The 22,765-nt window shown below is 42.1% G+C and overlaps 1 protein-coding gene across 3 annotated transcripts in view; it reads left to right on the forward strand.

Moving 5' to 3' along the window:
• Window positions 1–22,765, forward strand: part of PHACTR2 (phosphatase and actin regulator 2) — a 227,280-nt gene that overhangs the window by 126,057 nt on the left and 78,458 nt on the right. The window contains exon 1 of one of the 3 annotated variants that reach the window (XM_061624028.1): window positions 22,388–22,648. The exons of the other annotated variants lie outside the window; for them this stretch is intronic. Coding sequence (XP_061480012.1) covers window positions 22,606–22,648 — 43 coding nt within the window. The 5' untranslated portion in view covers window positions 22,388–22,605. Of the gene's footprint in view, window positions 1–22,387; window positions 22,649–22,765 lie in introns of those variants that run through there. 3 annotated transcript variants of the gene reach the window in all.

Here is a 22,765-nt window from a genome sequence, read left to right on the forward strand (position 1 = left end):
CTGCTGCGTGGCAACTGTTGATCAAGTGGGAGTTCTGGTTGGCAATTTTGTGCATGAGGCAATCCATTAGAGTAATCAGTATGAACTAGGTTATCAGTAATATTATTTGTTGGATCACCACAATCGGGCCAGATGCGTAGCCTGCGCGATCTGGTCATATGAAGTTGGGTCACGCTGAATAGGGGCCAGATGGCGGGCATTCCATATGCGGCCGTCTGACAGTTTATAGGTGTATTTCGCTACTCTGGCAAGTACCTTGAAGGGGAGTGTAAAACGTGGTTCCCCCTTTCCACAGGATGCCTTGTTTCCTGACCCGTACAAATGAACCAGATCGTATCCCTGGTTCCTTAGCTCCATTTTGGCAATCTGCATAGCTCTTATATTTTTGTTGTTTTTGGTGTACTATTTGTTTCATGCCTGGCTGTAAAGAAGCATCTGACTTAGACATGAGTAGTCCAGCAGCATTCAGCTTTGTGCACATCTCCCGTCCATATAACAATTCGGCTGGGGACTTTTGTGTTGTGGCATGCCGGGTAGATCTATAAACTTGTAAGAAATCTGTGACAAAGGCTTTCCATGCTTTACCTTCTAGTTCGGCCATTTGTAGACTTTGTTTCAAGCTCCTATTAAAACGTTATATCTCACCATTTGCCTGTGGATAGTATATTCATGAGCACCTGTGGCGAATATTTCTTTCTGACAGGAAAGTCTCAAATTCTACCGAGGTAAACTGGGTGCCATTGTCAGAAATCAGTTCCACTGGATCTCCTTCTCGGCTGAAAACTGCAGAAAGGAAGGTGATAACAGCAGCAGAAGTAGCATGGGAAGTAAAAGCCACTTCAGGCCACTTACTAAAATAGTCTATAAGGGTAATGGCATAATGACAATCAGCAGGTGCCCTCTCAAATGGGCCCACAATATCAATGGCCAACTTCTCCCAAGCTGAATCAGGAAGTGGGACAGGCTGCAATGGTGGCACAGACTTGTCATGACGCTGGCAAGTCACACAAGATTTAATAGTATCTTCAACCTGCTTATCCATACCAGGCCACCAATATAAATCATGCAATCATTGCTTTGTTCGTACAATCCCTTGGTGTGTCTCATGAGCCAATTGTATCAATTTCTCTTGTAACTCTGGTGGGGCAATGAGACGATGAGTACCACAGATTACAAGATCATTATGTAGAGACAGCTCATCGTGTATTTTAAAGAAAGGCAAGAAAGTCTGATCCTCATTACGCATGTGGCATGGCCATTTCCCTTCGAGGAAATCCCGCAACTTGCCGTGCATTGGACAGGCCAAACAAGCAGCTGTAAACTGCTCTTTGGAAATGGCTGTCAGGGCAGGTGTAATGAGAGCAACCACTTCTGCATAATCTTCATGCTCACTGTCTTCATGGCAAAGGTAGGCGGGATAAACAGTCTGCTGTTACATTTTCAGTCCCAGGCCTGTACTCCATCTTGTATGTGAAAACCAACAGCTTAGCCGACCACCTGGCGATTCTCATTCCAGCTCTCCTAAACCTTTAGATGTCAGCAAGGTTGTCAAAGGGTTGTGGTCAGTGCATAATGTGAATGTGTGACCCCACAGATATGTGTGCCATTTCTCTGTGACCCAGACACATGCAAGTGCCTCTTTCTCAACTGTAGATGTAATGTCCTGGGTGCAAATACAGCTGTCCTTTCTTGTTTGTCTCCATGAACTTGAGTTAGAACAGCCTCAAGACCATAATGAGAGGCATCGGTAGTCACAATAGTAGGTAATGCTGGATCAAATAAGGCTAGTGCTGGGCTATGTACAATCAAAGACTTCACTGTGTCAAAACTGGATTGTGCATCTGATGTCCAAGCCCAGGTTGTAGATCTACGGAGCAGCCGACGTAGAGGTTCCACTGTACAGGCGGGACCCACTTATATGGCAGGTTCCGTTCCGGACCCCCACCATAAAGCAGAAATCGCTGTAAAGTGGAACCCCATTGAGTATAATGGGGCGTGTCGCATGAAAATGACGTGAAAATGCCACAAAAGTGGCTTTAAAACAGGGAATGAAAGCTGCCGCATTAGCGGAACACCGGGAAGCGAAGAGCCAGTAAGCGGGGCCCTACTGTAGATGTATAATCAGGCACAAATTTTGCATGCCAAGATGTAAGACCCAAGAAGGAGTGTAGTGTTTGTACATCTTTAGGTGGTGGAGCCTCTGTAACTGCTCTAACATGGTCTGGATCAGGGATATAATATGTCCCAAAAAAGGTAGCTCAATCCATCTGAACACGCATTTAGAAAGGTTCAACTTTAATCCTGCATCTGCTATACACTGTAAGATGGCATGTAGTCGTTCATCATGCTGTGCTGGCTTCTGTCCCACCACAATGATGTCATCTAAATAACACTGTACTCCTGATTGGTTTTTAAGGATGAGCGACATCATCTTTTGAAAAGCACTGGGGGCTGATGCTGAACCATATGGGACACGCGTAAAACGAAACAAACCATCATGGGTGATGAATGCTGTGAGGTCCCTATTATTATTTTATTATTATTTAAAATACTTATACCCCGCCCTTCTTCTGAGGAACTCAGGGCGGCTCACAATTAAAACAATAAACAATCAGAACAACCAATATACATGTTAAAAACAATTAAAAATAGATTAAATCAAAATAGATTAAAACTATAACATTTTCAGTTAAAAGCCCGCCTAAATAAAACAGTCTTCACCTGGGCGCGAAAGGATGATAGCGAGGAAGCCAACCGAACCTCACTAGGGAGGAATTCCACAATCTAGGGGCAGCCATCAAAAAGGCCCTATTCTGTGTCTCAGCAAGAAGAACTTGCGAGAAAGATGGAATAGTAAGGAGGGCCTCACCGGATGATCTTAAAATCCGGACAGGTTCATAGAGGGAGACACGGTCTAACAGATAGCCTGGACCTAAGTATAAGGCTTTATAGGTCAAAACCAGCACTTTGAATTGTGCCCGGAAACAGATTGGCAGCCAGTGGAGCTGGTACAGCAAAGGAGTAGTATGTTCTTTGAACCCAGCTCCAGTTAACATTCTGGCTGCCACTCTTTGTACCAATTTAAGTTTCCGAGCAGTCTTCAAGGCCAGCCCTACATAGAGCGCGTTACAGTAGTCTAATCAGGATGTAACTAAGGCATGTGTTACCGTAGTCAAGTCTGACAGGTCAAGGAACGGGCGCAGCTGGTGCACTAATCTTAATTGAGCGAAGGCACTCCCGGCCACAGCAGAGACCTGCGCCTCCAAGCTCAAAGTCAAGTCCAGGAGTACTCCCAAGCTGCGAACTTGAGATTTCAGGGGGAGTGTAACCCCATCCAGCACAAGTTGAATCCCTATTCCCTGATCCGCCCTCCAACTGACAAGGAGCACCTCTGTCTTGTCAGGATTTAGTTTCAACTTGTTTGTCCCCATCCAGTCCATCACTGATACCAGGCAGCGGTTTAGGACCTGGACAGCTTCCTTGGTTTCATTAGGTGGAAAGGAGGAATAGAGTTGGGTGTCATCCGCATATTGGTGACATCGAACCCCAAAACTCCGGATAACCTCTCCCAGCAGTTTCATGTAGATATTAAATAGTATGGGGGACAGGACTGAACCCTGGGGGACCCCATAGGTCAATGGCCAAGGGGTCGAGCAGGTATCCCCCGTAACCACCTTCTGGGTTCACCCCTCTAGGAAGGATCGGAGCCACCATAGCACCATGCCTCCAAGTCCCATCCCAGCGAGGTGACCCAGGAGGATACCATGGTCGATGGTATCGAAAGCGGCTGAGAGGTCCAGTAGAACCAACAGGGACACACTCCCCCTGTCCAGTTCCCTGCGTAGGTCATCCACCAAGGCGACCAAAGCCGTCTCAGTCCCATAGCCGGGCCTGAAACCAGATTGAAATGGATCTAGATAATCCGTCTCATACTATCCGTCCCTACTATCTTCATGTAGTAAAACTTGATGATAAGCACTTTGCAAGTCAAGAGTAGAGAATATTGTGGTCCCCCTCAGTTCAGTGAAGACTTCCTCTATATGAGGGAGTGGGTGGCTATCATATTACCACTGCCTTGTTTGGCTCCCTCAAATCCACACAGAGACGAATACTTCCTGTTTTCTTTTTTTGCATTACCACAATTGGAGAAACCCACTCAGAAGAATCAATTGCCTCAATGATGTCATTCTGCACTATTTTTTTTTAGTTTCTGTGATACAGCCTCTCTCACAGCAAATAGCAACCGGCGCAGCCTCTGTTGTACTGACTTCATACTATCTCTAATTTTAACTCTTTGCACAGCCCACAGGTTCCTCCCCTCTGTGAGTGATTATAGTTGCAAGCAACCCTGGCTCCATAGTACTGTTGGAAGGTATTGAAGTGATAGTCGCATTCAGTACTTGCATATGCAATGCAACAAATAGGTCTCTGCCCAGAATGGGAGTTCCCTCTGGTACCACATAGAATTCAGCTGCCACAGCATTTTTCTCAAACTCTACTCTTGCTGCTAGACAACCAAGAACTGCATTTGGATTCCTTGAATAACTTATGAGATGCAGTTTAGGTGCTGTAAGTGGTGAGCTACAAAAGTATTGCATGTAAACTAACTTGGGTAGTATGGAAACTGCAGAGCCTGTGTCTAACATCAACTCAATATCCTGAGAAGTTCTTTCTGCAAGGGCAGACACTGTTACAATGCATATCTCTCTATCTCTCGTTTAAATCCAAACCAGAGTTGGCTGTGGAGACCATGTCCAAGTGCCTGGAATCCGTGAGTGGATGGATGGGAAGGAACAGGTTGAAGCTGAATCCTGATAAGACCGAGGTGCTACTCGTGGGGGACAAGGGAAGGTTGGGAGATATTGACTTGATGTTCGATGGGGTGAAACTAAAGGACCAAGTCCGCAGCCTAGGGGTTGTCCTTGATTCCAAGCTGTCCATGGAGGCTCAGATTTCGGCAGTGAGCCGGGCAGCTTGGTATCAATTACACCTCATACGTAGACTGCAACCCTACCTCCCTGTTCATCAGCTCCCATTGGTGGTACATGCCCTGGTCACCTCTCGTTTGGACTACTGTAATGCGCTCTACGTGGGGCTACCCTTGAAAACAGTCCGGAAACTACAACTTATACAAAATGCGGCAGCTTGACTACTTACAAACTGTCGTTGCCGGGAGCACATCACCCCAGTGCTGCTCGATCTGCACTGGCTCCCAGTTGTTTTCCGGGCCCAATTCAAGGTGTTGGTATTAACCTTTAAAGCCCTACACGGTCTCGGCCCAGTTTATCTGATGGAGTGCCTCCAACGCCACCAATTATGCCGCCAGACAAGATCAGCCACACAGGGCCTTCTCTCAGTCCCACCAACTAAAACAGCTAGGCTGGTGGGGACTAGAGAGAGGGCCTTCTCAGTGGCGGCCCCCACTCTCTGATCTTCGACATGCCCCTTCCCTGAATGTATTCCGCCAGGCCTTGAAGACCTGGCTTTTCAGACAGGCCTTCGGGACTTCCGGTGAGGGTTAATCTTTTTGACTAATTGCCTGCTACTCTGAACTGTCACTGTTTTACTGTTTTATTGTTGTACTGTATTTATTATGATGTATTTTAATTGAGTTGTACGTCGCCTAGAGTGGCCATTGGCCAGATAGGCGACTTATAAATTATTATTATTATTATTATTATTATTATTATTATTATTATCAATCTATCCACTATAGAGGCCTGAGCGAGATCATCCACACCCAAGACAGTAACTTCTGGTACAGCAACTTCATTTGTAGATTGCAAGGACTGGGTACTCTAGCAGACCCATGCAAAATGTCCTTTCTTTTTGCACTGTCTGCATTGAGCTTCATTTGCAGGGCAGTTAGCATAATTTGCTGCATGTTGAACCACAGCGGTAACATTGTACACATTTTGCAGGTTGCAAAGTTTTATTTGCACCATCTTTAACATTGCCCAAAGATCTTCTTGTTTTCTGCAGTTGCAAAGGCTGCACAGCCTGTACAGGTTCTGTCATGCTTTGACCCATTAACTTCACTTCTGCCACTGCAGTTTCTATCTGGCTATCAATTGTCATGTCTTTTTGTAGGGTAAGGTCAGGTTCTAGCAAGAGGCGTTCCCTGATGCGAGGCATCTTTGTCTTCTCTATCAACTGATCCCGAATAATTTCCTCTGCCATATTTCCAAAATTACAAGTAACAGCTAATTCTCTGAAAGCAGCAATATATTGTTCTGTCTTTTCCAGGCTTGTGTCCCCGCTGGTGAAATTTATAGCGTTCTGCCACAATATTGACTCTAGGCACAAAGAAATTCCTTAAAGCAGTCAAAGCTGTCTCATATTTATAATCTACAATAGGCAGATTATAGAAGATTCTCTGAGCTTCTGCTCCCAAACAGTGAATAAGTAATGCACGCTTTCTTGCCTCTGGAAGTTCCTCATCATGAATGGCTAGTACATATGTATCAAACATTCTAATCCAAAAAGTAAATGGAATCACAGGCTCACCCGGGGTTTGAAGGAAAGGTGGTGGGGGAGAGAAAGGCAAAAGCGCCATCCCACCTTTGTCGCCAAAATTGTTGTATTGTAGACAATTTAAGAGAGACACCAGAGATCAGTACTTAATCCTCTTTATTCCAGCCACATTCTCCTCCACCCGTCCAAACGCCTCCCCTTCCTGTTCTATATCTCCCAGCCTTATTTTACTACCAATCCCAATATGCAATTCCCTTAGCACGATATCACAGAACTACAGACCAGGCAGTCTGACATCAGTCCCTGGGAAAATCTTGGAGCAGATAAAGTGGTCAGCCTCTAAACACCTTGAAAATAATGCAGTGATTACGATAAGCCAACACGGATTTATCAAGGAAAAATCCTGGCAGACTAATTATACAGCCACGAGAGTATACTATAGTCAGCATGTGTAAGAAATGTAGTTTTAACGTGGTTTTCCTTAAGGGAAAAAACCCCTATGAGACCCCAAAAATGGTCTCCTGTGGAAGACCCACGACAGAGACAAGTGTGAATCAATTTTAAAAGCTTTTATTTTGTACTTGCAAGGACGGGTGTCCTACCAGAAGGCAGACACGCCCAACATGACATTGATACAGACTTTTATCCCCTAACCCGAAGCTATGATTCCCTCCCCTGCCTCCTGATTGGCCAGAGACAGGGTTTACAATCTTATCCGAAGAACGCCTTAATGAAGTCCCATCCCTATTTAGATTTCTTATTACTTAATTCTACATTGCCCCATACCAATATTTATTATGTAAATATTAATTAAGCAGAATATCTTCAAAACACTCCCATTACGTCAAGCAAAGTAAAATTTCCCTATAATTCTGTCAAGCGAAAATCCCCATTTTATTATTAAAACAGACTTTGACCGCAAACAGGTTTCATCTGTCTGTGTTCCAGATGGCCATCTTATCTTCTTCTATCTTTATGGGTGAAAAACCCCCTTCTACCTAGCAACGTCTTGCCTAAGGTCAATCTATGAAACAGTCATTTAAAACAATCTATTATTTAACTACTCCCCTTTACATCAAACAAAGAAATAAAACCTCCTCTAAATTAGCCAAGCGTGAATCCTTTATCTATTTTAAAATTAAGTTTGTCTACAAAGCAAACAGAGCAGCTACAGCCTCATAGCTTGTGGTTAATCATATCCTGTTCAAAGAAAAAGTCCCTTTTCTTTTACTTGCCTCAGCTTCAGCCTCTACAGAATATCTACTGCAACCTATCAATTGAGTAATTATTTATTTTGAACAATAAAATCACACATTTTATTTATCCTTAACATATCCTGAAAAAGCAACACATCATATGCATTTCTCTCAATCCCTCCTCTTTTTATTTTATAATTTTTCTGTTGTCTTTTTCATTAAGTTCTCATGCTTCTGTTGAATTCTTCTAACATAGTCTCACATCGAGCTTCCTGGGATTGAGAATCTCCTTCTGGTTCTGCTAAAAGTAACACATTTTCATTATAAAGAGAAGGTTCTAAAGGCATCTGTTTGGTTACAGCCGTCTCTATTATTCTCTGTGCTAAGCCTCGTACGCATGGTATGAAGTAACATCCTGCAACAATCAATACCCCTGCTACTATTATCAATGAGGTAAATATATATAATCCATCCCTTCCATTTTCCAAACTTGGACTCCAACCACCCAGTAAGTTGGTCATCTATACTTGATTGAGTCTATATAAATACCTTTATCAATTGAGGAATCTATTGCCTCTCTTTTATTTCTTCTACTAAACATCTTAGTTTGTTCAAATGCCAGGGTAAATGGCTTTGCCAATTGTGCTATAGCACATGTCCCTTTCCAGTTTTCAGGAAGGATAGCCTGTAATGTTCCAATACCACTATAAGTCTGCCCTTGTTACCTGAGGGTGAGAAGAACTACTCAACCCATCTCCTGTACAACCATCCAAAGTTCCCACCTCTTGAGTGAGTCCTAGAAACTCTGGCGAACACTGAATGTGTCCTTAGTCTTCTAGATTTTAAGGCTGGGAACTGGTGGGAAAGCTCTTGACAGGGTCTCTAGGCATTCTCATGCTGGTACAAAGTCAACAGGCAACTTATTTTAGTGGTACTGTCTGGTCCTTCTATAGAGGGAGCTATTTGTGCCATTGGCCTGCCTGCTGCACAAGCATAGTAGTTTGAATATATATTTTACCCATCCTACCCAGGCATTTTATTTCTCCATATCTTGTCTCTATTTTGAATATAAGCACACGGACTAGGACCGTCCTAACCAAACTGAATTTTAGTCTCACTCTACTCATAAACTCCTGTCTCACCCCTCTGCCTCTCACAAGACTTCTGCCGGCTGCCCACTTCTTCTTCCTTTGGTTATTAAAGCAGAATGCACATATGTTCCTAGCCTGTTTGTCATTCATTTCGCCCCTGGTGTTGTAGAGAGTGTTGAGGCAGGGTTGTCCCTCCTCACTGTCCTCGCCTAACAGCAGGACATTGGTCAAGTGGGCGATGTAGCTGGAAGCCAGGCGCAGTGTCTCAATCTTGGAGACGGGTTTAAGGGGAATGAGGGTGCGGAGGGTTATAAAAGCCATATTAATTTTATGGGTCCGGACCTTCTGGCGGGCATTGGCTGCCTGTCGGGCATTGGCTGCCTGTCGTTGCCTCACCATCACTTACAGAAAAAACCGCTTACAGCAAAAGAGATATAAGAAAATGATTACAAGGCAAATACTGATTACAAATCCCACTATTTCAAGGAGGATGGAAATCATTGGGACTACAGTAGTATTATACATTCCTCCCAACTTTTATTTATACTGATATGGTACCAGTTGCTAATCTGGAAATATAGGAATTCCCCTCCCGGGGTATTTTATCAAGAGTGGGTCCAATTTGAAGAGGTCTTGTATGCCAAAACTTGTGGTTTTATTTATCCAAGTTTTCTGTATGATAATACTATTGGTTGTATTCCTAATTCTGATAGGAAGTGTTTTGGTCTATAGTACTATGGATACTCTGCTCTCCATCTGCTCATTTCTTCTTCTCTTCTTACTTCCTCTGGAGTCCAGGAGCTATTTTGTAGTTTGTTGGTGAAATTCCACTCCTTCTCACACTGATTACACTTTAAACTATTTTGATGTTCCCTTATCCCTAATTTTCCTATGCTCTGCCAACCCCAACCTTTTTGTCCCCACCTGAAATTATATAAGGGGAAGACTAGGTTTTGCCCTTTATGATATATTATCCAATATCCTTGGTCCCCTTCTCCCCACAAGACTATTAGTTGTTTCTTCTGGCAATATTCTGCCTGATATATTTTAAATCTTACGTGTGGGCACGGGGTCCTAACCCAAGTTTCCTTCCATTCCCACCCTGAACTCCAAGTATCTATTTCTGGAATTAGTAAAGTCTCAAATCTCTCCTTATCTGTCCAGTTTTGATCCTCTAACTCAATCCTCGAGTGGTCTTCCGCAGGAGTAGCCGTGGTGTTTGTCCTGGGATTTCCGCCTGTATTGTACTGGTCCGCATAGTGGGTAAGGAACCTGGTTTTACTCTAGTGTAATGAGTCCAGCCTTTTTAGGAACACCCAGTCTCCTGGCTTTGTCTCATAAACAGCGCTCTCCCTTTTTCCTTAAAGATATAGAAGAAAATAGTGCCAGTACATAATTTTTCATAAACTAATCCTTAGTTCCAAAGGTTAGTGCTTTTGCCACACCCCTAAATATAGTAGTCCATAATCTCCAACTCATATATACAGTAACAGTTACAAAATGTATAATAGCCATAATATATGAACATGCAAAAGGAGGGTCAGACTGTAATAAGTCCTGAAACCCTGGGCCATGAAGTGAATGTCCACCATCCTTGTCATGACCCAAAACAAAACTAACATAAAAAAGTACAAATAATTTTAATACCATGATCATTTCTGATATTATCCTAAAGTACCCCTTTAACTATAAAAGAGTAATCTAAGTACTCCATTTTACCTTATTTCTTAGTAAAGCAAAGGAGAGAATTCCCCTAGAGTGAAATTCTCACATAAATAACCAGACACTGTTTTGCCATGAAATTTACCTGTACCCCCTTTTCCTGGCAAAACAATATGAGCATAATAATCCATTGAATGGGTAACATCAGTCTAGGCCCTCTGGTCCAGGCAGTTGGCCACCTGCCACATCCATCGGCCCACACACAATGATTTTCCCCCTACAAAGTGATTTTCCCCCTACAAAGGACTACACTATTTAACACTTATTATCAAACTTAAAACCCATACTGATTTTATGATTATATTGCCCCTTATCTTATCACAATTGTCACAAACAGGCACTTCCTCCTGTTCTATTAATAGGAATCTGTCTGTGTTTGCACAGAAACAGTTCCTTTGTGGGCAGTTTTCAAAAAGGTTGGTCTTTTCAGCCTGTGTTGGAACAATTTATCAAACTGCTAGTTTACAAAAAGCAAAAAGTCTGTTTCAATTGTTTCAGATTCTTTTTCCCGAGTTGAATGTCAGGCTGTAGCAAAGATAACGCACACTTGTGAACTTTCCCCTGAGCGATCTGTTCAGCTGGGAAAGTCCCTGCCACTCACTTGAGAGAGACTGAAATGAAGTAATTTCTTCAACTGGATGTTATCCCAAAAGCCCGTTCAGATCTGGACTTTTCAGATGACCGTCGGACTGGATTTTAAGGAAACTGGCACAGCTGAAAGTCCACTTCAGTAGACACCCAGGTGTGAAGTTTCTACGGTAGGAATACCTTTTAATTTCTTAAATATTTCTCCTCCTTTACTTTTTATAAATTAACATTAATATAATTTTTATCCTATCAAATGACTAAAGTATACACATGTGCCAATTCTGTATACAGAATTTCTTAGTGTTTTTATCTATGTCTTAAAATAGTGTTTGATTTAACAATATTTATGACATTATTTCCTAATTAAATCAGTCAAATTCATTTATATCTCATTCTTCTTATATATAATTACTATAGCCATGACTCCCCTTTCTCTTTGTTCACTTTCCTGGGAGTATGTACTTATAACCAAATACTGCCCATTCCAATTATTTTTAATCTTGAGTGAGTGTCCCCACTCAGGCACTACTTCATAACTACTGAGAAACATTCCAAGTTTTCCTAAGAACCTGAATGTTTATACATAAATCCTTACTCATTAGACAACAAAGGAGTAGGATAGAGTAATTTCCCTCAAAAGGGATATACATGTAAAATCATATGGCAGTTCCAAATTTTTAAAGTAATTGGCCCTACACTAATAACCCAAATAAAATTTATATTCATCCTATAACTTATCAAAAATTTAATAGGCTCTCTTCTCATTTAGGGGGACCTAGTTGTCAAAACTGGAAAACTAAGTCCTACCTTCCAAAGCCATTTTAATGATTTTAATTCTAAATCAAAGATTCTTTCTTCTGGGAACTGCTGCTTTTTGCTTCAAGTACTTATATGAGTATGCCACAAAGACAAGAATTCTACTGGAAACATGCCATATTTCTCATACATCTTGGACATTTTACTTTCTTATTTTCTGCTGCAAAAGTGGGTAAAACTGACCACCTTTATACACATTTTACTTCTTTTTGCTCTCAATTTATTTTTCTCCACAACAAATCCTTGATAATGTTTGGAATCTAAACATTTGTTCCTTACAAAATCCAGAGGATGAGTTGTGGGGTTTATCTTAACTTGGGTGCATTAATTTTGGTCTGAATCCTAACTTCCTAATATGACCTCCTGCACTTGGTTCCCAGTTTCAAATTCCACTCTTTATCTAACAACTTTCTCCACCTCTCAATTGAAAACACTGGAGTGAAGAGAATAGTCTTCTTCTAAATTTTCCTTTTCTTCCTTTTCCTTATTTTCTAACACATACAATGTCCAGACCACAATTCTCACCCTTATTGGATCCTTAAATTAATGGCCTTGACTTAACTTCACAACATTGTCCATCTCTTTTGTCACATCCTTAATTCCCAACACCAACAACACCAAATGATTATTCAAACCTAATTTTCTAATTGTTTTATTTCCTGTTTGATGAAACTGGGGACAATTTCTATATTAGTATATTAATTGTGATTGTTTCTGACTGTAAGGCAGTTTCTTTTACCTTTTCATTAACTAACTTGTTTAGTTACTGTATAAACACCCATACATCCATAACTTGTATCCCTCTGTGACTTCCTTTGTGTAAAATAGTCATTATTATTCTCTGTTTCTTACTGATAGTTACAATTTGTTCATCTCAAATTTCCAAATTTATTGCCAATTCTACTAGTAAATCCTTTTTTAGTATGGTATGGAGTCCACCTCCTGAATTTGATTAACTATTTCAAATCCCATTGTTCTTTGATTCATTAATCTGTGACATGACTTGACTCTTACTTCTTCCTTGTTCTTTATTCCTATATCTATGTCCTCTTTATTCTAACATTTTGTTGGAAGAGGAGTTAATGTACAGGCCTGGTCTGCCAATATGTCTAAGGGACCTGTATTACAAATAGTAGTTGGGCCTTGAATCACTGTTGGACGAACAGATTCAAGGTAACTAGGAAGGACCAAATTATTTCTAAAACAAGGAATTCCTAGTGGAATTCCAGGACAGGATACCATTTTTGGTCGTCTTTTTCTCAATTTATTATCAAAATTTGGGTTTATTTTCCAAAAACACCCTCTGCCTGGTTCTTCTGGAGAACGTGGTGTTTTGATGAAATGACAACTCACAGAGAGAGTATGACGTCTATGGTCCTGTAATAGGACCATATGGTCCTGTAATAGGGATAATTTTCCATTATGTACATATAAATTTCTTTTACTGTAAGTTTTTTATGAGGTGCCATCATAATTGCCTGGAATATTAATTGTAAATAGGACCAATGTGGCTTTGAGTCCTCAGATGTTTCTTCCTTATTTTCTGACTGCATAATGTCAGTCACTATGTTTAATTTAGATAGTTTTACATAGTTTATCTTATAATGAGGCCTTTCTTCCAGCCTTTTCACCACTCTATATTCATTTCGTGTCCAGGACACGTCTCAGTCACACACATTCAGATCTGACACACACTCACACTTTAAAGGCTGGTACCTTCCTCCTCCTGTTTTTCACACAGGAAGACAAGGTCCAGCCCGGGACTTTATCCCCACTTCTCCCGTCTTACAGACAGTATAGTAAGGTCCAGTCCTTTTTCCCCCCCAGGTCAGGGAGCCTCTAACTCCTCACACCTGGACCAAAGTCAGGGAGCCTCTAACTCCTCACACTCTGGTTTATTTTCCCCCCAGGTCAGGGAGCCTCTAACTCCTCACACCTGGACCAAAGTCAGGGAGCCTCTAACTCCTCACACTCTGGTTTCTTACCACTAAGATAATACTTGCACCCTTAATAGTGGTTTTCTTACCTTAGTCCGTCGACGGAGTCTGTTTGGTCAAGATCACACATGTCTAGGCAGTGTGCTCACCGTTCCAGGTCTTTTCCTTCCAAGAAACCCACACCCAAAGAATTTCCCCTTGATTCACAATGTCTGGTCTATTAAATTAGGTCCTGGGATCTTTGTCAGTGGAGTAGTTGGTCAGTCCTTTCATCCCCCAGGACCGTTGAAAAGTTTCAACGGGGCGCGCCTTCCTATGGGGCAGTTAGGACCACCGGTCACTCCAAAAATAAAGGGATCCCAGACGAGCCCCCAACTGTAAGAAACGTAGTTTTAACATGGTTTTCCTTAAGGCAAAAACCCCCTATGAGACCCCAAAAATGGTCTCCTGTGGAAGACCCACGACAGAGACAAGTGTGAATCAATTTTAAAAGCTTTTATTTCGTACTTGCAAGGACGGGTGTCCTACCAGAAGGCAGACACACCCAACATGACATTGATACAGACTTTTATCCCCTAACCCGACGCTATGATTCCCTCCCCTGCCTCCTGATTGGCCAGAGACAGGGTTTACAATCTTATCCGAAGAACGCCTTAATGAAGTCCCATCCCTATTTAGATTTCTTATTTCTTAATTCTACATTGCCCCATACCAATATTTATTATGTAAATATTAATTAAGCAGAATATCTTCAAAACACTCCCATTACGTCAAGCAAAGTAAAATTTCCCTATAATTCTGTCAAGCGAAAATCCCCATTTTATTATTAAAACAGACTTTGACCGCAAACAGGTTTCATCTGTCTGTGTTCCAGATGGCCATCTTATCTTCTTCTATCTTTATGGGTGAAAAAACCCCTTCTACCTAGCAACGTCTTGCCTAAGGTCAATCTATGAAACAGTCATTTAAAACAATCTATTATTTAACTACTCCCCTTTACATCAAACAAAGAAATAAAACCTCCTCTAAATTAGCCAAGCGTGAATCCTTTATCTATTTTAAAATTAAGTTTGTCTACAAAGCAAACAGAGCAGCTACAGCCTCATAGCTTGTGGTTAATCATATCCTGTTCAAAGAAAAAGTCCCTTTTCTTTTACTTGCCTCAGCTTCAGCCTCTACAGAATATCTACTGCAACCTATCAATTGAGTAATTATTTATTTTGAACAATAAAATCACACATTTTATTTATCCTTAACATATCCTGAAAAAGCAACACATCATATGCATTTCTCTCACATGGATTTTTCACATTCTGCAATGTTAAATTGAAAACACCCCCCATGCCATTCTGATGCTTCCCATAAGCACATTTCAAAATAAAACCTTACCAGCCCTACAGCCCTGAACTCAGAAACATTTGCTTAACAACCCTCTCAATTTTCATGGTGATACACAAAACAGTCAGAGAGAATAGAGAGTTCAAAGTCTAAAATGAGAAAAAAACCCAGAGCCCTTTTGGACTTTTTTCTCTCAGAGTTCTCATAATCTCTTGAAATTCATTAAAAATTGGCCATGTTCACAGAGTACCTGTAATATTGACCTTGCCCCATACTCTGACGTTCATCTTCTGCAGTTTAAAAGTTAAAAAAATACCTGGCTGGTTTTTAATTAATTTAAGAAATCTTGGCTTGCAGCCAATGATAACGCGGGGCATGCTCAGTAAGAACCAACTGTCAGTGTTCTAAAAGCCAGCTGCCCAGCTGCTGGGCTTGGCTAATCAGGGGGCCACAGCCACACCAGACTTTGATTTCACTTGAGATAGTCATGGCTTCCCTCAAATAATCCTGGGAAGTGTAGTTTGTGAAGCATGCTGAGAGGAGACTCCTATTCCCCTGAGAGTATGGATTAATAGTCAGCCACTCTGATTGAAGGTCTGTGAGGGGAACAGGGCATCTCTCCTAGCAACTTTCAGCACCCTTCACTAACAACACTTCCCAGTAATAGAGGCCTGGTGTGGATGTGGCCAGGGCCAGCTTTGGTTTAAATTTGTGTGGGAGGCTACATGTGCCTTCTGTAGAATAAAAAGGTGGGAGAAACGCTGAAAAGCAATGGTACTGTTCACAATGTTTTCCTTTTGGAAAGGAAAGGGGCTTCCCTTCTTCCCAGTGCCCACCCACCCAATGTCCTCTCCTCCCTGCCCCTCCCCCAGGTCAGTGTTGGACTACGACCTGGGAGACCAGGGTTCAAATCCCCACAGAGCCATGAAGCTCACTGGGTGACCTTGGGCCAGTCACTGCATCTCAGCCTCAAAGGAAGGCAATGGTAAAACCACCTCTGAATACCATTTACCATGAAAACCCTATTCAAAGGGTCGCCATCAATCCAGTCAACTTGAAGGCTGTCCATTTCCATTTTCAAACATGATTGCACAGAAATAAATCCAATTGAACTCAAAAAGTATGCCTATGACCAAACCCACCCTCCCTTCTTTTCCCTCCTATCCCCTCCCTCTTGCCCCTTCCCTCCCCCTTCCTTTGCCCCCCTCCAATATGCTCCTTCCCCTTTCCCCTCCCCCTCCTCCTCCCCCATGGTCAGTTTTACCTATCCTAATAATGATTGCATAGGAGTAAATCCGATTGAACTCAATAATCATGCAAATGATCAGACCTGCCTTTCCCCTCCTTTCCCTTTCCTCTTCCTTCCTCCTCCCCTCCCCTCTTCCTTCTTCCTCCTCCCCTGCCCACTTCAGCCCTCCTTCCCTTCCCCCCCAGTCAGTTTCACCTATCCTAAGCATGATCGCAGGGGAGTCAATAACACTGAACTCAATAAACATGCAAATGATAAAATCTGTCTTTCTCCCCTCTCCCTCCTGCCTGCTCCCATCGCAGTTCTACCCTCTGCCTTTCCTCCCCTCTCTCCTCCTCCTCCTCCCTTCCCTTCCCCATCCTCTGTGGTCAGTTTCACCTATCCTAAGCATGATTGCAGGGGAGTAAATCCCACTGAACTCAATAAACATGCAAATGATCAAATCTGGCCTTCTCCACTCCCCCTCCTGCCTGGTCCCATCCCAGTCCTCCTCTCTGCCTTAACTTCCCTCCTTCCCTCCTCCTCCTCCCCCCTTCCCCATCACCTGTGGTCAGTTTCACCTATCCTAAGCATGATTGCAGGGGAGTAAATCCCACTGAACTCAATAAGCATGCAAATTATGAATCCATTCTCAGCAAACTTGCACAGGATCCCATTTCTTACCTCCCAGATTAAAAAGCACGGAAATTTACTAATAGGCAAAAAACGTTGCGGTTTAAGAACGTACCTATAGCCAACAGATATTTCTATCAAATTTTAAAAAGCAGGGAAATTGGGCAGCTATAGTGAATGCACCAGGGGAGCAGGAGACCTGACCTCCTCTCTGAGATATTGTACTGCCCTACAAATTTGTCAAAATGCAAACACAGTTTGGGTTGCTCTTTCACAGTCCAATCCACTTCCTGTGTAGCTTGGAAGAATTTGGTAACATGTGCCTCTATTTCTATTAGTAACATGTTTCCCTCTATTTGACACTGCCAGTTCTGGACACTGCAGTTTAAGAAGGATGCAAACAAACTGGAACAGATTCAGAGGAGGGCAATGACTAGGGGACTGGAAACAAAGCCCTATGAGAGCAACGGAAAGAACTGGGCAAGTTTAGCCTTGAGAAGAGAAGACTGAGGGGAGATATGATAGCACTGTTCAGGTACTTGAAAGGTTGTCACACAGAGGAGGGCCAGCATCTCTTCTTAATCATCCCAAAGTGCAGGACGTGGAATAATGGGCTCAAGTTAGAGGAAGCCAGATTTCAGCTGAACATCAGGAAAAACCTCCTAACTGTTAGAGCAGTACGACAATAGAACAAATTGCCTAGGGAGGTGGTGGGGTCTCCAACACTGGAGGCATTCAAGATGCAGCTTGACAGCCACCTGTCAGGTATGCTTTAATTTGGATTCCTGCATTGAGTAGGGGGCTGGACTCGGCCTTATAGGTCCTTTTCAGCTCTACTATTCTATGATTCTGTGTTCCTATCCCTCAAGAAATTCTCCACTATTACGTGTTTTAATGGAAAGTAGAGCTACTTGACTCTTCTAAGGGCTTGTCCAGATGTTGGTTTTGCTTGCAATAGTACACTGGAAATTCATGAGTCTTGGGGAAAGTGTGTGTGTGAGAGTGTAAAACCTCTCAGAAAAGGTGTCAACAAATACTAGGTTTTTTTGCAATAGTTGCTGTTTTGGACTATGCTACACATGCTATTGCTGCTAGTTCTTCCTACCAGTTCTCTGGACTAGCGTGGAAAAGTCTGGGGATCAATACATAATACAATACAAAAGGCCAACAATGCTGTGGTGATGATATTTATTTATTTATTAAAATTATATCCCGCCCTTCCAGAAGGAGCTCAGGTCGGCAAAATACTAAAAACACTCTAAAACATCTTAAAACAGACTTTAAAATATATTAAAACAAAACATCTTTAAACACATCTTAAAAAACAATTCCAGCACAGACTGGGATAAGGTCTCTACTTAAAAGGCTTGTTGAAAGAGGAAGGTCTTCAGTAGGCTCTGGAAAGATAACGCAGATGGTGCCTGTCTAATATTGAAGGGGAGGGAATTCCAAAGGATAGGTGCCACAACACTAAAGGTCCACTTCCTACGTTGTGCGGAATAGACCTCCTAATAAGATGGTATCTGCAGGAGGCCCTTACCTGCAGAGCACAGTGATCGACTGGGTATATAAGGGATAAGATGAACTTCCATGTATCCTGGTCCCAAACTGTATAGAACTTTGTACACCAAAACCAGAACCTGGAATTTGGCCTGGTAGGTAATGGGCAGCCAGTGCAATTCCTTCAGCAGCGGGGTGATATGTTGGTGATACCCTGTCTCGATGAGCAGTAATGTCGCCGCAGTTAGCACTAGCTGCAGCTTTCAGACCAACCTCAAGGGCAACCCCACACAGAGCACATTACAGTAATCCAGCCTGGTGGTTACCAGTGCATGGACAACAGTGGTCAGGCTATCACGGTCCAGAAATGGCTGCAGCTGTCCTACCAGACTCACTTTATTGGCCATCATTCAACCTATCACCAAGTCCAAGCACCAGTCCAGGGTGATAAATCGTGGTTGCAGAATAACTGGTGCACAAAAAGATTGTCAGTGCACACTTTATTGATTTTTTATTCTAAAATATATTTTACACAGCAATTCCTATATAATTAGATTTACAACTTTCTTTGTGTTGCCATTTATCTAGCTGAACTGCTTATAATAATAATAATAAATTTTATTTTTCAGCCGCCTATCTGTCCAGGTTAGGGACACTCTAGGCGACGAACAACAAGAATAAAAACAATACATATAGATCAACATAATCAAATTTTAAGCTAAAAAACCATTCATTAATTCAATTGTAACATAAGTTAATCTGTCCCAATCTTGTAGGCCTGCCTGAACAGCCAGGTCTTCAAGGCTCGGCGATAGCTGGACAGGGAGGGAGCATGTCTGAGATCGAAAGGGAGAGAGTTCCAGAGGGTGGGGGCCACAACAGAGAATGCCCTCTCTCTGGTCCGTACCAGCCTAGCTGTTCTCACCGGTGGGACCGAGAGAAGGTCTTGCGAGGCTGATCTCGTCAGGCGGCACAATCGGTGATTCTGGAGGCGTTCCTTCAGATATACTGGGCCGAAACCGTATAGGGTTTTAAAGGTCAGCACATGAACTATCCAGGATCAAACAAGAAGTTACATAAAAAACAGCTGCATGTTTCTCCTATTTGTCTAAAATGTCTAATGGAACTTATCTACAACATTCAATATTTCCTCATTGCCATCTTCCCACCACTCCTTCAGTGGCAGCTGGTGATTATGAAAACGGTGGGAAATCATGGAACACTTCAACTTCAGAACACAGGCAACTTGTACTAGACTTTATGGAGTAGAAGAGGGGAATCAGACTCAAGGTTGCCACATAATTACTATTTTAAGCAGCAACTGTGCATTTGACATAATGTCTAACTTGGTCCTTGCAGTTCAACAAAGGATGGGAAATATTTTAAATTGGAAAGCATAGCAAAAAGGCTAAAAGCAGATTCTGTAATGGAAATCAGTTGTGGGGTACTTTAAAAAGGGACCCCACTGGTGTTCTGTGAAACTATGATTGTATGGGCAGCTCTTTACACAATAGACAAAGAGCAACTCTATGCATATTATTTTTAACAATAACATTTCATGTTGAAGAACCCTTTTAAATGGCTGGTTAACTTGTTTTTTTCACGATCATTGCAGCTAAAAAAATAATTTGAAAGGACAGAAACAGCTGTTTTAATTTACTCTCTTTTTATTAAGAAAGAAAAAACCTACAGCTGCAATCTTATACCTGGTAGCATGTCCCAGTTAAGTCAATTATATATGATTGTGTGGATTTATGTTCACCGCCCAGAGAGCTATTGCTAGTCGGGCGGTATATAAATCTAATAAAATAAATAAATAAATTATTTATTATTTATTTTATTTAATTTATATACCGCCCTAAGCCAAAAAGGCTCTCTGGGTGGTGTACATAAAAGATAAAACAAGCAAAATATTAAAAATGTTTATTGTATTGGATTGTTGATTGTATTTTAGTATTATTTTGTTATTCATTGTATTTTTATGCTATTTTATGTTCACTGCCCAGAGAGCTATTGCTAGTCGGGCGGTATATAAATTTAATAAATAAATAAATAAATAATAAATAAATAAAAATATATAAATACAGTAAATATAACAGAATCAAAAGTCAAAACAACTAACAACAACAACCAAGCAACATCAAAATATAACAATAATAAGATACTGTTTAAAATACACGATAAAAACAATTATTAAGATACATTTTAAAATGCCTGGGAGTATAAAAAGGTTTTCACCTGGCGCCGAAAAGTTAGCAGCGTCGGCGCCAGGCGTACCTCATCGGGGAGACTATTCCACAATTCAGGGGCCACCACCAAGAAGGCCCTAGTTCTGGTCACCACCCTCCGAGCTTCTCGATGGGATGGCACTCGGAGGAGGGCCTTAGATGTCGAGCGCAGTGTACGGGTAGGTTCGTATTGGGAGAGGCGTTCCACCAGGTATTGCGGTCCCATGCCGTGTAGGGCTTTATAGGTCAAAACCAGCACTTTGAATTTAGCCCGGAAACAAATAGGAAGCCAGTGCAGACGGGCCAGAACGGGTGTTATATGAGCGGACCTTCTGGTCCGCGTCAGTAGTCTGGCCGCTGCATTCTGGACTAGCTGTAGTTTCCGAACTATCTTCAAGGGCAGCCCAACGTAGAGCGCATTGCAGTAGTCCAACCTAGAAGTTACCAGAGCGTGAACAACTGAGGCGAGGTCATCACTATCCAGATAGGGACGTAGCTGGGCTACCAGTCGAAGATGGTAAAAAGCGTTCTGTGCCACCGAGGCCACCTGGGCCTCGAGAGACAAGGAAGGATCGAAAAGGACTCCCAAGCTACGAACCTGTTCCTTCAAGGGGAGTGTAACCCCATCAAGATAAATAAATATATATCCTGGAAACAATTTGTACTGGAAACTATGAAATGACGCTTTGTTTGTTCACAAGACACCTGACGAGTGGATAATAGGAAATGAAGCCTAGAACAACCCTATGTAAGATGCAGAAATAATTATTTGCCACTAGATTCTGAAGGTATAAAATCCAATTTGAAGTTATAATTGGATTTTTCTAGAGAGAGTGTGAAACAGTTTATGGAATTAATTTTAGATTTTTGCCTGCTCTCCAGCGCCAGATTACCAAAGCACTTCTGAAATGTTTAAGATAAATTTTCTGAACAAAAGTTAGAGCTTTCTGTGCAAGGAAGTGTTATAAATTACCCCATGAAGAAATCAGTACCTCTTATCTTTTTAAAATCCCAAATCCTTCTGTGTTTGAGCTCCATATTAGTTCCCTACAGAAACATATGCTTGGGCACTTCAGGTCCCATATGCTTGTTCAAATTTTTATCCATATTTGAAAGCACGATGTACATTCATTAAGTTTTCTATTGACATTTTCTGGCAACATTAATTTGTACAGTGGTGTACAAACAACAGAATTTTGTGGCACCATAAATTTGTTAGCCTTTGAGGTTTATAAGACATTATTTTTGCTGCAAGAGACTTAACACCAATACCTCTATGGAAAAAGAGAGCGAGCGAAAATGATCTTATCTTGTATCTAGCACCCACAGAAAAGAACGTAATCAGCCCTTTGAAGTTCAGAAACTCAACAGGGATAAGCACCTTTAAGGAAAACAAGACCTTGTTAAACTTAAATATCATTACTAAGTACTTTATTCTTTCTCATTCAAGCCCTAGGATCATTTAACAGTGGGTTCTTTGTGTATGTGCCTTAAAACCGCATAACTGTAACTGTTGTGTGGCGATGATCTCTGCGAGTGAGCCTGGTGTGGCTGTACCAGCAAGGGACTCCCTCCCCGTGACCTTTACCCCTAGTAATCTGCATAGCGGAATGACAGGCATTCGGCAGAACAGGAACCGTCTGAGTTGGGCTGTAGCGGCAGCAACAGGAGGAGGGCTTAACAATCACCGTGCAAGGGGAGGCAGAAGTTGTAAGGAGGCGGCTGCTAATACAACAGCAGGCGCCGGGAGAAGGTGAAATGAGCCCTCGGAAGCTTCTGTGGGAGAGGAAACCTTGTCAAAGAACCAAAAGAGCTGCCTGATTGTAGGACCCCGGCCCTCGTCCAGGACAAAAGATGGGCCAGACTTCAGTCTCCACTCTCTCCGAACATGCTAGCGGTGAGTAGAGCTGAGAAACGGCAAGAGAAGGCAATCTCTTTCGGACAGTTCGCCCCCACCCCGATTGATCGTGCGCCTTTGTAGCTATAACACAATGCAGCCGCGTTAATCTAAACA

This window comes from Rhineura floridana, chromosome 4, assembly GCF_030035675.1.
Source record: "Rhineura floridana isolate rRhiFlo1 chromosome 4, rRhiFlo1.hap2, whole genome shotgun sequence".
In the NCBI taxonomy this organism is placed as follows: Eukaryota; Metazoa; Chordata; class Lepidosauria; order Squamata; family Rhineuridae; genus Rhineura; species Rhineura floridana.